A 17196-nucleotide genomic window follows, 5' to 3' on the forward strand; every position below is an offset into this window, starting at 1 on the left:
TCTCATCTGTAATAGCAGTGAACCACTTTAGATAATAAATGTCCATAAGAGATACACGTCCTCAAAAATTAATGTTTAGATTTTATTTTTATACTCTAAGAATATGGGAGAGCTTTTTAATGCAGCTTATCTTAATACATCAAGAAAGCAAGTGACACTGAGTGCTCCTCGAACTGTTCATAAACTTCCCTCTTAACTCAGATTACCAGTATCAATCACTGTCTTTATTAACATGTGTTTTTAATTGCTTTATTGATTTTAGTTTATTTACTCTTCTTTTACTTCTTGTTGCAGATAATGTTAAGAGTCCTCTTCATTGATTATTGGCAGCTGCTGCATTCTGAGAAAACCTCTTTCAATTTAGCTTTCCAGATCCTTTGACTTCCCACTCCAACAGCTTTATAACTTCCCCAACAGCTTCATAAATGCACTGCAATGGTCACATGAACACCTTGGGAGGGGAATCAGCACCTCTGCATCTCCTCATTCCTATGGCACTTTAGGAAGAGAGAAAACTTAAAAGCAGCAAGTCCAACAGAATTTGGAAGTCCTGCGAAAGATGAATCTAATCGTGAAGCTCCGCAGAAGTTTCAGAACACTGGTCATTCTCCTGGCAACCTTCTGCTTGGCGAGTATTGTCATTTCTGCCTATTACCTCTACACTGGCTACAAGCAGGAAATGGCCCTTGTGGAAAACACTGGAGAAGTGGAGTGTGACGATCTCAAGATTCTACCATACAGGTCTGTGGAGCTGAAAACAGCTAAGCCAATTGATCCATCTAAAACTGATCCCACCGTCCTCCTGTTTGTGGAAAGCCAGTACTCCCAGCTGGGACAAGACATCATAGCTATCCTTGAGTCCAGCAGATTTCAGTACCACATGGTCATCGCGCCAGCTAAGGGGGATATTCCCCCTCTCACAGACAATGGAAGAGGAAAATACATGGTTGTTATATATGAGAATATTTTAAAGTATGTATCCATGGACTCATGGAATAGAGAGCTTCTGGAAAAATACTGTGTGGAATACAGTGTTAGCATAATTGGTTTTCATAAAGCCAACGAGAACAGCTCCCCAAGTACAAAACTGAAAGGTTTACCATTACATCTTTACAATAATGTAGCCCTCAAAGACTGTGTAGTAAACCCTCAGTCTCCCCTGCTGCGCATTACAAAAGCGCCAAGGGTTGAGAAAGGTCCACTGCCTGGCGAAGACTGGTCAGTTTTCCAGTTTAACCATTCCACGTATCAACCTGTGCTTTTAACTGAACTGCAGACCTCCAGACCACCCCCCGTGGCCTTGCCAAAGGCTGCTCTGTATGCAACCGTCATCCAAGACTTAGGACTTCATGATGGGATTCAAAGAGTCCTTTTTGGACACAACCTGACCTTCTGGTTGCACAAACTGATCTTTATTGATGCTATCTCTTTCCTGTCGGGGAAAAAGCTCACACTGTCTTTGGATAGATACATTCTGGTTGACATAGATGACATCTTTGTTGGGAAGGAAGGAACAAGGATGAATATCAAAGATGTGAAGGTAAGGCAAGAATTGGGGGATACCATCCCAGATCCATGTATGTGAGAATGGGTATTTAAAAAGAGACAAAGCTTGTAAAAGCTGGCAAGCTCCATTTCCTAGTAAAGGCTGAAAGTACACAAGTGTAACTAGGAGATACAGAAGCCGTATCCTGAAATTACTTTAAAAGTCTGTATACCCACATACATACACAGAGGTGCATTCATGTATGTTGATACATATAGATGGCTTCATACAGTAATGCATATAGTGAACGTACTGGCTGCCTCTTGCTTATATATGTTCTGCTCAAGGGCTTCACCCAGAGCACCTGGGTAACAAAGGAGACTTCTACACCTCACATTACAGAGATCTTTCTTTAGATAAAAGGATCTCTGTTTCTGGAGCAAGTTCGCTGCTAAAATATCTAATTTTTTGATAAAAACACATGTTACAAACTCATGTTTTGATAACAATGCAAGTTTTTTTATCCCTATGGGCTTGCAGACATACACATGTATGTATGTATGTCATATATTCATAAGACAATTTATAGGAATTTTCTGTATCCTTCTTTCACTATTTCTGAAAATTAGACAGAACAATAGAAGATGGTTACCTTTTAAAATCTCATATAACTATCACTATATTTTAAAAGTCCCATTTTGACTTACAAGTATTAGCAGGGTAGTTTTCATTAGCATGCAGGCATTTAAAGTTACCAGTGACAGGATGGAAGCATAACCTACACTTCAGCAAATGAATAACCATCTCATATGGTGAAAAGCCACAGACTATTATTTGGGGTCTCTTTTATTTTTATTTTTGTAGTCTGTAGTATCCAGGGACACCATTAGATTTGTTCAGAGTAATTTTCAAAGATGCATGCAACTTGGAAAAAATACACAGAACTCAAGAGCATGACAGTTATTTCCTCGCAATTTTCCACATGTGGGAATCATCATATTTGGGGATTAATTGAAGTTATTAAGCATGCAACATCACATTCTCAAGCCTTTATTCTGGAGCTTTTTTTCCTGTAAATACCCCAATGCTTTAATGACAAATAAGCAATCCTTTTGTTTTTAAACATGAATTTCTATTTTGTTTCTTAATCCTTATTTCCATTTTTACAACTTCTATATTCATCTGCCTCCTCAACTAGATCATTAGGAGAGGTATTGAAATACCCAGCAAAAGCAGTAGTCTCATATACAATTAAAACAATTTTGCACATCAGAACAGTTTGGGTAATTCTATTAGCCAAACCAGGCGTATAAATGCTCAGCAGGGCTGATTTCTAGCACCAGGCACTCCAAGTGCCTGGTGTCTTGAGATCTGAGCATTGTGCACAAGCTCAGTGATCAAGTGCTCTCTCTCCGGAAATATATGGTAAAACGCTCTGAGAAGGGGTTTGTATACAAGAGGAAATTAACTGAAAAGGCAATTGTGGAACAAGTTTTTCAGCAATAGCTTACTGCCTGCACATTTCTGAGTGTATCTTTTTCTGATGCGGTTGTCTCCACTAAGGAAGTCTACATTGGTTGAAGAGCCTCTATTACTGTAAGAAGAGTGTCCAGAATCACTTGGAAATTCAAATCATAAATAATCTCACTAGACAGAAAAAACCCAAGTCACCTCCGTTTTATCCAGCAATCAACATTACTAGGCAAACCTTTACACCTGGGTTTGGCAGAGCAGCCATGCTTCATAGCTCATTATAGGAGACACAGCAGGAAACTCCAGATCCAGGGGCTTGAGTAGGAGCTGGATGGCAGAACTGTAGCTGTTAAAAGCATTCAGCATCGCTTTTATATGCGGTGCACATTTACCAATCTGAAAACCAGGTAGTCAACACTGCCGAATATCTTGAAAATAACAAGAGAAAGCATCTTCTAGGAATTCAGACTTTTTTTTTTTTTTTTTTTTTTTTTTAAAGGAATGTGTGGTTAGTCTTTTTTTTATGGATTATGTTTGCGTCAAGGTATGACAGGAAGCTTTCGTTCTTCCCACATTTCTCCAGTGCTAATTTAACAGCCCACTTCCATCGCAAAACCACCAATAGTGCTGCTCATGGGATAAATCCCCTCTTCACCTCAAACAAGAAATCATGCGACAAACACCAACCATGGAGAGAAATCTTTTGCAGGCACATGCTCAGAACCAACATTCCCATCAAGCACTCTTCTGGGGACAATAAAAATTTTATCTCCCTTTTAGACATTTGCACATAAAACCACACTGCAACTTGACCATCCATTGATATTCTGTCCTTAACATCATGGGTTTCATTTCAAATCAGATGCCCAGTAAAGATTTGTTCCTCAGCGTATTTCACAAACACTTGCTACACAGATCAGTCCATTCTTATAGACTGGATATTCCCAGAATACATTAACATTCAAAACTGGCTGCTTGCTAATGAACGTAACACCCAAATCAGAGTGTACTTTGGTTAGTTTACAGTAAAGGATAATTACAGTCAGTTAGAGAACAATCTCCCAAGTCACTTGGGGATGGAGGCAATTAAGAATAAGCGGGCCTGCCTTTACCCCTTAAGGCAGAGCAAATTCTTTGCTTGAAAAGCAAAAGTAGCAAAGGGAGGCAATATTTAAGAGGCTGATATTTAAGTGATGTCAAAATATCGCCATGCATTTTGAAGTAACGGCTGTAGCCAGCTACTCAGTGAGGGTTGTGCTTTCATGGCAGGGGAGAGGCTGTTTCTGACATACAGGAGCACCGTGAGATTTAGGGGCAGGTGGTACTTGTCCTCTAAATGGCTCTGATGGCTATAGGGATTAGCACAGGCTCTGTACGTTATTTGAGAATGTGACAGAATTGGGATCATCTCCTTTCTTCCCTGAACTGCATATTACAGGTATATTTAGCACCAAAACCCCCACAAAACACCCCAACACCAAAAAACCCACAGTCCACATCTATAATGTCATGCACCTCAAAACTCATTTCATCCTGTCCCCTCAATACAAGTTTAAAATGAAAATATTTGTTATTTATACAGTGTTTTCAAAAACAAGAGAACCATATAAATCAGTGTTTGTAATGAAACAATTTCTCAACACAGGACAACCACCACTGCATTATACCACATTATTTCTCCAATTCCTTCAGTTCTTAGCATTTGTTACTGCAAACAGCGTAGGTTCACTTCTCAGAGTTACACAGACTTTCTGTTAGGCTCTCCTAAAAGTGCCATGCACAACCATGTGCCTTGGGAATGCTTTCATACACAGCAGATTCCCAGGTGCATGCAAGAAACTGCAAATGAACAATTACACACTTCCTAAACTGTCAAAAAAATACAACTAAATAACATTACTCTGTTCAACTTCTTAGGCATTTACTTCTGGTGACCAAACATACAATAACTGCCAACTCAAAGGACATTCAACTAGAAATAAATCTGATAACAGTATTTTTATGTAACAATAAAGAGACAAGTAATACTGTTCCTGTGTAATTACTTCCTACAACTCAAATGTTTTTATCCCCTTACAAAGCCATTTCTCAATTAGGTGCTTCAAGAATATATATAGTTTTATAAAGGGTGGCATCAGCTAGAGAAACTGAGATTAGAGAACAGAGTTATTATGGGCTCTGTTTACCACAAAAGATGTCCTGGTCCTTTGTATTACAGAAGTTGTGCAAGGTCATATCTGGCTAAGTAATTAAACAGGAACTCAGCAGAGCCACGGAGAGCTATTTTCCCAAGCTTTGCAGAGATCTATCTTGAGCCTAGCAAGCCTCCGCAAATGAATTTCTCCCTTTCCCTCCTGCCAATGTATTATCTCACTACTTGATTTTAGAAAACAAAAAAGACTGAAGAATTCATCAGCTAATTTGCAGATTTATTGAATTTGTGTACTTGCAAATTATATTGGTTCCCAGCCACACAAATCCAGGATCACCAGCATCAGTGGTTTAGCAAAACAAACCTAGAAATGGCTGGTTATGCTCTGTCTGGGATTGCCATACAAAAAGAATATAGAAATTTTATCTTTAAAATTTCCCTTTAACTGAACACAAACAGAGCTGCATTACCCAAACAGGTAGTAAGAATTTACTAAAGTCTTTTTGTTGTTGTTGCTACAGTCTGCGCTAGTACAACATTTACTCAGTCAGGAAGAGCTCAATGCAGCAACCAGGGCTTTTTCAACACCTTTCACAAAACCACTTGTTATTGTTAACTCAAAAACCCCTGCAAGATGACAATACAAGCTAAAGCTCTTATTCTTTAATAAATAAAAAAAATTAAAACATAACAGAAAGCATTAGCCTTTCACTTTCCACTCTCCTCCTGGCTCTAAGGCTTACACTGTAGCACAGCTTCCCTTCTATAGTCTTGTTCCAGGTGGACTCTCTCAGGAGCCACCTGCTTCCCTCTCTTCACCCACTCTCTCATCTAGAGCCAATAATCAAATAGAAATTGCTCATCCCAGCATCATCATATCACAAAGCCCCTTTCTCTAAAAGCTACCCTTCCCTTTTCTGCATTCCCTCTCATTGCTGCCATAAGGGCAGGAGTACGTTTGTGCTTTCTGAGGTACTATAAATTGATTGAGCAATGCTTGGGAATGTGCTTTGTGTTGCTGTCGACTGCAGTCCCTCCTTCTCCCTGCAGCGCCAAATAACCCATCTGCATTCTCCCCCCTTCTTCCACTCTAAGCTTCAGTCCACTTACTTCAGTGGAAATAAGAATTACATTAGTCTCTGACACCTCGTCACTTCCACAAGTCTGCACTTTGTCTTTGACCTTCACCATCATTAAAATGCCGTGAACACTTAAAAGGCTGTGATTTCTTGCTCATTTTAGTATTTTAAAGACAATAATTCATGTTGGACTTGCATCTTTTCTGATAATTTCAAATTAAAGGGTACTGGCTCAGCAGGAGTCTGAATACAATAACTGAATCTCTCCAGTATATGCTTTTTCTGATCTTTCTGCAAGGACAGTTGCTTTCAGGTGGGATAATGAGAAATGTCTGGGCTACATCACCAGGCATGGCAGAATAATAGTCAGCACAAAGCTGCAGGTGGGCATGGGGTGGGTAATGCTCTCTGAGCTGCTGTGTGCAAATACTTTTCCCTGTCTATGCAAAGTCTAAAGAAGGAATTTAATAAACTCTTGTGGACCAATGCTCATTCCTAATTCAGCTCTGTTGATACTTTGCCTCCCATGCTCTTTGGAGTTGGTGGTACAGACCCAACCCAGGCATGTGGATGAGGAAGCTCTATTTAACAACAGACAAGAATGTATTTCTGCATCCCTTTGGGTTTTTTTCTGCATCCCTCAGGTTTCTGAAGACTTTCTCTGGATGCTCTACTCTCTTGTACCCATCCTACACTTGCACCCAACTGTGGAAAAGTTACAGTAGCCCAATATCTCAATCTGTATCCAGTTACTTCCAAATGCATCCAATATCAATACCCAAAATCCCCAGTGCTTGAGCAAAATTTGAAACTTCTGGTGCTACAAATAGGCACTAGAAACAAATATTTTTTTATTGTTCATTCATCTGCGGCTTCTTCCTTCATCAGAAGCTGCAAACAGTATTTGCTTCCTTGGTGATAATGTGAGATACAATAGTCATCCCTATAGCCTTTTTATAATAATAAATACTGCCAGTAATCACAACAATGAACAATACAGGGAGAAACTAAAACCAGAAGATGTACGAACATAGTAAGCTAGAGGAGACAGGCAAGCATTAGTCATTATAGACTGTGATGCCCTTATGTCGCCTTTTAAAACACTTAAGAGTGGCAGTGAAGAACACAATGAAGTGAAATTCTGGAGTTCTCACTTTTCGATGGTCTTAAAGACTTTAAAAATGGATTTTAAAAGCAGCTGAGAAGGCATTATAAGAAAAATTTAATAATCAGACAGTCTTTTTAAAAAGGGGAGTGTCTACTCCATTCTGCTTCAGCAGAGATGACAGTTCGTTCAATATTTTCCTTGTTCAGGTCTCTTGAATCACCCAATTCTTTCTGCAATAATTTGAGTGTTGAATACAGCTCAAGTGCCTTGTAAAGATACATCACACAAAAAGTTTCATACTTTTGTTTCAATAAAGCCTGTTCTTTCATTCAGAATTTCAGTACTGATGTGGTTAAAAACCCACAATTCCTCTGCAATCAGCAAAACATTTATTTTTCTTCTTGGCAGCCTGGCAGATTGACTGTCTATCTGAGTACCCTGCCTGAATTATAATAGACTTGGGGTTCTCTCATCTGCCAGATTTCTCACTGAAGATATGGTAGGTCTTGACAGTGTTTTATACACTCTTGCCACAAAACAGATTTTGGTGGCTCTAATTTTCTAACTCTTTAATTTCATTAGTTTAAACTATTATGTTCCTTGCATGTGCCCCATACATTATAAGGGTGCCTCTATCACATGGCCTAAGCAAGATTTTCCCAAATGTTTGAAAACTCACTCAGTGTTCACCTGTCTCAAAGGCCATACTGGTTTTATATCTGCAGGGTTACAAGGCTCCAAGCAGTGCAATTTGATACTGTTTGTACAAGCACCATGTAATTACCACAAATCTGATTCTTTTTTTTTTTTTTTCCCCCCTAAGGAAAAAAAATTAATCTGTCACAAAGAAAGAAAATGAATTAAAAAAAATAGGAAAATCATCCTTCATTCTTCCAGCTTTTTAACTAGCTTTAAGTACTCAATAGAACTTAGTTTTTAAAAAGAACAGCAATTCCAAAATTTTAAAAAACATCAAAATACCTTTTAAAATATAAAAAACCCCAGTGTTTTTTAGTTGTTGGTTGAATTCAGAAGTATCTAGTGCTCACAGATTGTGCTCGGCATCACTGTCTTGTGACACATTCCTTTGTCTATGCTTCTGTTAACTTCCTGGATTTGTACTGATTTCTCAAATCCTTTCTCCAAAATTATTTTAAAGTCATAGGTTGTATCATACTGGAGTATATTTCCAGGATATACGTGGTAGTTTAGCTTCATTTATTTTAATTCAAATCATTTTCATAACATTTAGGGAATCCATAGGAGCCAAAAAACATGGCTGCTTTATATCAACCTCTCGAGAAGCCTGCATTAACCTGAGTTTTGAAACAATGCATGTTAGTTAAAAAGAAGCAATAACAATTGCTTCCTGTATAGCAAAATAACACACTCTATGAAATGATCAATTAGCTTTATAGAAAGGCTAGTCAATGTAGACTTAAAAAGCAGTCATAATTATTGCCTTAAAAACATTTGATGTAGCAATAAACACATTACCACGAATCCATATATAATGCTGTTACTTTAGTAGCAGTGTTGCTTGAGTAACTTTAAATACGTCTTTGTCATCCAAATGTGAACAGAAGAGACAATACTTGGAGCAAAAGCTCTATTTGGTATCATTGGCATTATTCAAATGATTTGAAAATGGCAATGCTCAGAAAAAGGGTGAATAGATGGAAGGATGGACAAACAGATAAAATCTCAAAGAAAAAAACAAGAACTTTGAAAATTAAAACATTTAGCAATAAATAAGCATTTTCTGCCCACCTCTGTATCATAATGTAGTATGAAAAAAAAAAATCTTTGTCTATGCCTCATTTCAAATTCTTAAATATATCTATCTATGTATGTAAAAATGTACCTGGATACGCATACACTTACACAAATTAAAACTTATGATCTTCTTTGTCTCTTCTATGAATGTGTCCACAGACTCTTTCAATTAATACTTTTATTTCTAAAATTTAATGTATCCACCTGTCTTCTTTCCATACAGGCAGAATAATGTAATGGCTTTTAGGTAAAATTCCAGTTTTAATGGAATTTAAAAATCCAGCCCCTCTGCAGAGGGCAGAATAAGAGTCTAGCAAGAGCTGCAGCTCAGACACTGATCTTGGTGTCCCTCTAAAGTGCAAAATTACCGTATAGTAGATGGACACTATCTATTAATTATCATTCCTGAAGGTAAACATCACATGCCAGCACGTGGAACTTCAAAACTGATAAATAATAAGCAGATTACAAAACCAGATAATAGGATAACCTTCAAGCTAAACCTCCTACTTCATTTCAGAAAAAAATATCTTTGGTTAAAATCTAGGATGTGGCCACTGCTCCTAGTGAGCTGTGCATTTATCTGCAGGAAGATTTAGGCTTTTCCCAAAAGGCTAGACAATTTTCATAGGGGTTTCCTTTTCCTCTGGACATATACAGAGTCCAGATACTTTCACAGAGATATAAGAACAAATGACCTTCTGACTCCATCATTCAACATGAGTCATGCATATCTTGGAATAGTTAGAATGAGTCATATATTGCTTTCAGCAGAGTTTGTCGGAGAATAGTGCTTTGCATACAAACACATCAATTCATCTGGAGAAACTCACTTCAGAAGAAACTATTTGGGAAATTTCATATGGTCTGTGTGTAGCTATTTTAGTAAATAAACCAAAAAATGAATGATTTCATTGAACATTTGAAATTGTGACAGTTTGATATAGTTATTTCACTGCTGAAGGGGATGTCCGTGCATCAGAGTTTCTTGGGTATTTTTGCAATGATCATAAGCAAACCCACAAAGAATCAAATTTAATGAGACAATCATCCTGTCTTTTATGTTTATGTCACTAGATAATATTCTGGTGACTGACCAAGCAAAAGACGATAAAGTCATGCAAAACATTAAGGGTTTGTTGTGAAAGCTCAAGCTGTATTAAAACACTGGACGATGCCTTGTGGTTTTCTATTAGATGCTGACTGGTTAGACCTGATGGCCAGTTTTTGACCTATGACCATTGACATGGCAACTCTCCAACCCTTTGTGGAGACACAAATCAAGGCTCTCCAGCTTAAAACCATAAGCAACAACAGCAAGTGATGGGTAAGCCCTTCATTATTTGCTAGCGTTTATTGGATCTCTCAGAAAGGTCTGGTAGGTACACCTACCATTAGCTGTAATGCCAGGTCCTGTGAACAGGTACACATTTGTGAATCTTGGGCACCAAACAGTGACTATCAGTCTCTTGCATTATACCAGACCCTGTGGCAGTGCAGCATTGTTAGGGCTTTCAAAGGTTGATGGTAAGAAACTGCAGATGGTTGGCTCTGTAGATGTCAGTCTCCTGAATAAGGCAAATCCGTGCACACCAGATTAGCACTGCACCAGAAGTACTGAATGCTGATCCATCCATCTGTATTGTCAGGTTGCAGTACACTTTATAGTTTCATATATGTTTCATATATGTTTCTAGGGGGGTTTTTTGTTTTGTCCTTGCTAAGATATCTAGCAGACTGAACCAGAAATAGGTGAGAGATTGCCTTTTTCTCTATTACCATGGCCTATGCTACAGGTGCATGACACTGCCAGTGTCCCAGGAGTAGAGGCAGCCTGTTCTCTGTGCTTAGACAGCAGGGCAGTGCTCACAGCCATAAGTATAAAACTTCCCGTTACCTCAGTTGTTTCCATACTAGGGTTGATTTGGAATATCTGCACTAAGATACACTACAGTGCTGATGTTATCTGGGGAGAGAAGTTTGCAGAATGCATGAAACTTCACCCATGCTCACATACTTACCAAACAGTGGAAATGTGGACATCATAGTGCTGGGATGATCCTGAAGAATGTTCCCCTTCCATAGACTCCAACAGCCCCCTTGCTTAGGAATTTTATGAGATCACTTTGGTTTTTTGTTGTGTGTTGCGTGCATGCCTGGAAGCACCTGCTGGGGATTAGATGTCAGCAAGTCTCAAATGAAACTCCCCACTTTCTTATGCAGGCCACCCTGTCTCCATTTCCAGAGATCACTGCTACCCTGATACTTTGAAACCCCTCACAGAGACACTCTCACTTCTTTAATGTGTTTTTGCTGCTGGTACAGATTACTCATTCGCTAGGTTGGGAGAGCTCCCATTTATTTACTGGTGCACGCATGCTAGCAGCAACAAGGTTCTCCAGTAAATCCCCATGCTTCTTCATTGCCAGCCTCTTCTCAGTTTGGTAGCGGGATGTCAACATCCGTTTTAGTTTACCGTCATTTGCATTTCATGGCCTCTAATGTCTTATCCATACCTTTATTAGCACTGCTATCTACACATCCCTTTCACAGTGCCTGTTCTGAATGCACAGTGGCACCATTTCCCAGTGATGTACATGGATGTAGCATAGCTTTGTACCCAACTGTACTCATTTTCTGCTGGCAGCAAATAATTACTACATAAATACAGGACATGAGGGCAATAAAACTTTGTTCTTTGTGAGCCAAATGCACAAGACAATGTTTCTACAAAGATTTTCTTAGAGATAAGAGGCAAAAGTAATTAGAGGACTACTGCCAATAGATCATCATCACCCACAGAGAGGAAGTCACACCTTAAATTTTTATTTTGATGGCAACCTTTTATTCTGGAAACATTGTGCTAATAAAGTAATACTTCTTACAATTAGTCTTCCATCTGTGCCAGAATATACAGCGGTCCTAAAATCAAGATTTCTGTTTATCAGATTCGTCTGCATAGCACCTTCCAGTATGAGTCTTTTCATTTATTAAAATCATATTTATTTCACATTCTTGTTTTTACTATTGAATATGACATTGTAGAAAACCTCTCTAGTTCTACAATACTTACATTAAAATGATTTTTGTAGTATATTAATTCATTTTAAAAAAAACTACAGAAGAATTTTTCAGTCTCATGGGAAATTATAAGACTGTTGAGTGATTTAAATGTCATTTCATGTGGACAAAATTTCTAAGTTTGTAATGGAAGTATTAAATATAATAAATTATAATTAACGGTTCCAATATTTTATACAGAATATTTTATAAAAGTTAAGAAATTCTCACAAGAAATGCCAGGATGAAAACAAAACAAAGCTTTTTTTTAACCTTAATAGAATTTCATTTTCAAAATGAACAAGAAAATGAAAGGATAAGTTATTCATAATTTCCTGTAAATCAGTGTATTAGTAAAAACACTCTGGAGCTTTCTGAACAGTGTTTTTGTTCATTAGGATTTGATTTATTGCAACACATTGCATGTATTAAAGTTTTCTGATTTAAAACTCCAGCATTTAGCATTGATTACTATAGCATACGATAAAAAGCTCTTGTATTTCCAGTTAAGGTTGGCACAGAAAGGCAACATGGTGCAACACAGGGCAACATGACGTCCTTCAAATATGGGAGCTTCATTAAGAACAACATTGCCTGATTAGAGTCCAGAGTTTGCCTTACCCAGGTCTGTCATCCAAGTCCATAGATCTCACAAGTGGTTTCTGCAGATTGGTTAAAGTATACATGGATACAGTTTGGGAAGAAAAGTAGTTTCAACTAGTTGTAATTCCTGAAGTTGAGCAAAATGTTCATTTTTTTCTTAATTTGCTTTTTGTGAGACAGGGTATGATAAATCCTGGATTCCTTAAAAAAAAAAAAAAAATCCTTTTTTCTTTAATTAGCAGTAAGATTTACTACAAGCTAGTGAAGGTTAGAATAGTCTGATCCTTTCTGAGGCCGTTAAATTTGAGCAGTAAAGCCCTTATCCCACCTCTGGCTCATTTTAGAAAAGCAGAACCAGTGATCAGCTGTTTTAACTTTCACCTGAAATAAATTAATGCCTCCCCATCCCCAAACATGTTCTATTAGCAAAAGAGCACCTCAGTATTAATCTCTGAAAAAATGCTTTCTTGAAGAAATAAAGACACAGATTATTTTTTTTTTTCCCCCTTCAGTAGCACAAATTACCATTGTAAATAAATTTACCATTTACCAAGCCATGGGGGTTTCTCTAAATATCTGAAAACCTTACTCCTTTTCTATGTTTTTGTTCTTTCTTCATATTACCAGCATTCTTTTAGTCTGCTGTTCACGTTTACATCCAGACAACACCCAAACAGAAGTGGGATCTATGGTGTGATATACACTCAGCTTCTCTAGACAACACCCACGCTATCTTTAATACTTTTGATTGGAGAAGGCTGAATTAGTTATTTGAGAGAGTTTAATTTTTTTAATTGATGTAGTAATTTAATTGGCATTTTTGCATTTTTTTTTTAAATCGCAAATTAAATATATTAAAACTCTTTCCTACTTTTTGACTATTCAGAGATTTATAGATCAGGATTTTAGTTTTCCTTCCTTCCAACTTCTTTGCCTATTTACCTTTGGACTAAATGGGTGAAAAATCCTTTCGAAATGGCAAAGGGGCAAGGCAGGGGAAAATTAAGTTTATCTTCTTGTAACTCAGTCAACTTGGACTGCTCCAGTGAAACAGTTTCCCATGGAAAAATGTTGATTTACTAAATGCAGAATGTTCTACTGGAATGTGATTTAAACAATGTTATATTCTGCCAGCTCCTCTGCTCTGGCAGGCTGAAGGAAAAGTGGACACTTTGAAGAACATTAAAAAAAAAAAATCCAAAAGATTACAATTAAAAGTAACATTGGAATTGCTGATCTTCCATAAATTAAAAAATGCAAATAATTCACACTCTGCAGAGATACTTTTTTAATATGAGAATATCCCAGGAAATAGGTATTTCAAGTTTTTACTGCTTCTTCATTTTATGTAAAAGCCAGAATTATTAATGTAACTTTTACATTACATATTAATCCAAAATATCAACATTTAAGCAATTTCTAAAAGTTGTCTCACTATTATACTTGAACTGCCTCAACTGAATCAGATTGAGTTAAAGCCATGGTCTACAAGGACTTGTGTTTTTCACCCCAAAACATTAGACCTTCAAGTAAAGGTTGTATAAAGAACGTTTGAATTCACATCTTTGACAGCATACTGTATTTGCTTGCCTTCCCCAAAACTCACAAAATATTGGCTCTTAAAACTGTCAGTGATTCTTGAAAAGCACAAGTGCTTTTTTGGTTGAGGTCCAATTGTTTTACAGCGTAAATCTCAGTCTAAGTTTGCATTCCCCAGGTTCTTAAACTCCTCAGAAGTCTGTAGGTCTGTACATTAGCCTGCTCATTAATAGTGTAGATCAGGATCACTTTAGTTAATAGAAGTTTTTATATTGAATTTAATATCAAGGGGGTTTGGCTCTCGCGAGAGAAGCTCTTGTTTGTACTCTTTGCGAGAGAAGCTCTGACCATGATCTCTGGACTTCAGAGAGGAAGGAGGCCACAGCTGGCCACCTCTTGGGTGCCTGGGTGCTCCCCCTACCCTCTCTCTTATAGGCACAGACAGAATAGCTATAAGCAAAGACGACAGGCCAGACGTGCTACCTCTGCCTGGTTTATTGCTGCGAATGTGCGAGGAGAAAAGAAAAGCGGCAATCCTAGATGGAACAGGGCCTGTAAGATGCCATGAGCAGCATGTTGGACCAGGGAAAACCAGTGTGTTGAACAGCAGAAGGACATGGAAGAGAGGTTCAAGGGGTGAGGATCAAAGCTAACCCGTGATCACAGCTATGCTCTCTCCATTTTCTAGTACTATTTAACCCCTAAGGGCTATAAAGACTGAAGACCTCCTTTGTAATAATATTTACTACAGATTTTTCAACAAATTAACACAAATGTTTAGAAATTAATTGAATATACATGGAAAAGTAAGCATTAATCTATATGTTTCTATAATTAATAGAGACTAAATACACTATAATCTTATTAATTTGGGAGATCTTTAATGGAGCTCCAGGCATAAGTGTGAACTGCTGAGGCTACACTCTGCATAGTTAATAATAACAACATATTTCTTTTTAAAAAAAACAGGTTCAGCTGCAGAATGTGAATTCCTTAATAAAAAAGCTCTGCATGTGTCTTCCTAGTAACATATCCCAAGATTTATGTGCATCATAAACAAATATGTCTGTGGTATTATAAAGTGTAATTCCACTGTATTTGTTATTAGGAAAGGGAATAAGGTTTCCCATATGCTTTCACTATTATTTCAGTTGTAACTGGGAACATGCTGCCAGTACATTATCAGGAAATAAAAGCTACCCATCACTGCTGTAAATATTGCAAGGTGGGTGTTACAGAGCAGCTCTGTGTTAAAGACCAGAGGGGATTTACTCTCAGCAGCAAGTACGTTTCAAAGCTCAGCTACAACAGACAAAGCCTCGGACTAGTGACAACTGATCATTTGTGTGCTTAATATAAGGAAACATTTAGAGTTTATACACACATTGATTTCAGGAGTTTAGGATGATGCTGAAAGGAGAAATTTCCAAAGATTAGGATCTCAGCTGATATTTGGGTGCAGAATTACCTACACTCAATTTACTCTTTGTCTCTCCTTCCAAGATTTCATGAAGGATACTCCCCTCTTCTCTCGTGTGTTATCAGCCGATACTACAGTGGACTAAGCCATAGGAGTAAAGAAACTGTCTTTAGAAAAGCAAGTTTATTACTCTTTTACCATTGTTATGGTTTACACTGGAGGCACGGCCAACAGGCCCCTGTATATTGCACTGGGCATTCTCTGAAGGCAATGCAAGTCCATCCATTGACACAAGGGTATAACAGGACAGTGTGGTGCTGGTTGAATACACTTTGAGTACTCACCAGGCTAGAGCAAAATTACTTGAAACTGTTTAACTGACTAAATGTGTTGGGTGAAAATTTTTGGCTGAATCATGTAATTTCATAAGCATTTGTCCTCACTTTCTTCTGTTGCTATATTGGGCAATATTCTTGTGTTATGTCAGTGTAAGAGGACAAGCTTGTAAACATGAAAAGATACAGTTCATCATAATATAGATAGATGCAGATATGTGCCAGTAGATGTATGCAAAAGTCTGGAAAAGCTCACTGTAGGACACTTAAAATCAGTCTTCTAATATTCTTCAGCCATTAAACTGACCGAACCCAGCTGATATTCATCATATAGAAATATTCTGAATTTAGTAATTTCAGTTGCTGGTTGAAGGTGCTATAGCTTCAGACAGCAAAGGCTTGAGGTGTGCTATATCCCAGCAGTGGAGAAAGGGGGCAAAGAAGGGAGAATGCAGAGCCCATAGAAGAGCTTGAGGAATCAGGAAGATTTTCCACAATGGAAAAATACCAATTGTATTTTAGCTGTTTCTCATCTTACAGTTGCAAACTCTTCAGGAGTTGAACGTACACCTGGTCAAACAATCCCATTTGGGTAGCACAACATTAGCCAAGCAAAACCTATCAGAACAATTCAATCCAGTAGTTACGATTTTTAAACAGCTATTCCATATAAAATACAATTATGGCACTCCCTCACAGCTAGGAGAGTAATAGAACCTCTCACTTCAGAAATGAGTGGAAATTTAGTGTAACACCTATAATTAAAAGGTTGATACTTTGCTGAATATATTTTTCTGAGTTTAATGATCTTAAGTTACATGGATTAATGTTTTACACTGCAAGTAGCCACACAGTTTTCAATGAGAATATTTAGAGAGAAAAATATCACCTATAATGACTAAGATCAAAAGCATTAGATTTAACAGAACTAGCTCAGTAATGTCGCTTTCTGCCTGCCACCAAAATGCATGTGAAGGGCTTTGAAACAGGAAGACTTTTTAAACAAAAACCAAAACAAATTCCCCCCTCCCAAGGTTTCCTGTGCATCTTTTGTTTTCTGGGATAATACTAAGCAAGCATTTAATGTGCCGGTCAGCTTCGATTTCTTCACTGTTCCTCAGTGCTAGAAACTTATTTACCATAAAGATTGACAGCTGGTATTTTC

The 17196-nt window shown here is 37.7% G+C and overlaps 1 protein-coding gene across 3 annotated transcripts in view; it reads left to right on the forward strand.

The window, feature by feature from the left end:
* NDST4 (N-deacetylase and N-sulfotransferase 4) overlaps positions 1-17196 on the forward strand; it is a 108153-nt gene that overhangs the window by 17291 nt on the left and 73666 nt on the right. For all 3 annotated transcript variants that reach the window (XR_012633485.1, XM_074903909.1, XM_074903910.1), the window contains one exon: positions 295-1540. Coding sequence is in view for 2 of the 3 variants with exons in the window: in XM_074903909.1 (XP_074760010.1) it covers positions 560-1540 (981 nt within the window). In the remaining variant the exon portion in view is untranslated. The remainder of the gene's footprint in view (positions 1-294; positions 1541-17196) is intronic.

The sequence above is a fragment of the Athene noctua genome, chromosome 4 (genome assembly GCF_965140245.1).
Source record: "Athene noctua chromosome 4, bAthNoc1.hap1.1, whole genome shotgun sequence".
Taxonomy (NCBI): Eukaryota; Metazoa; Chordata; class Aves; order Strigiformes; family Strigidae; genus Athene; species Athene noctua.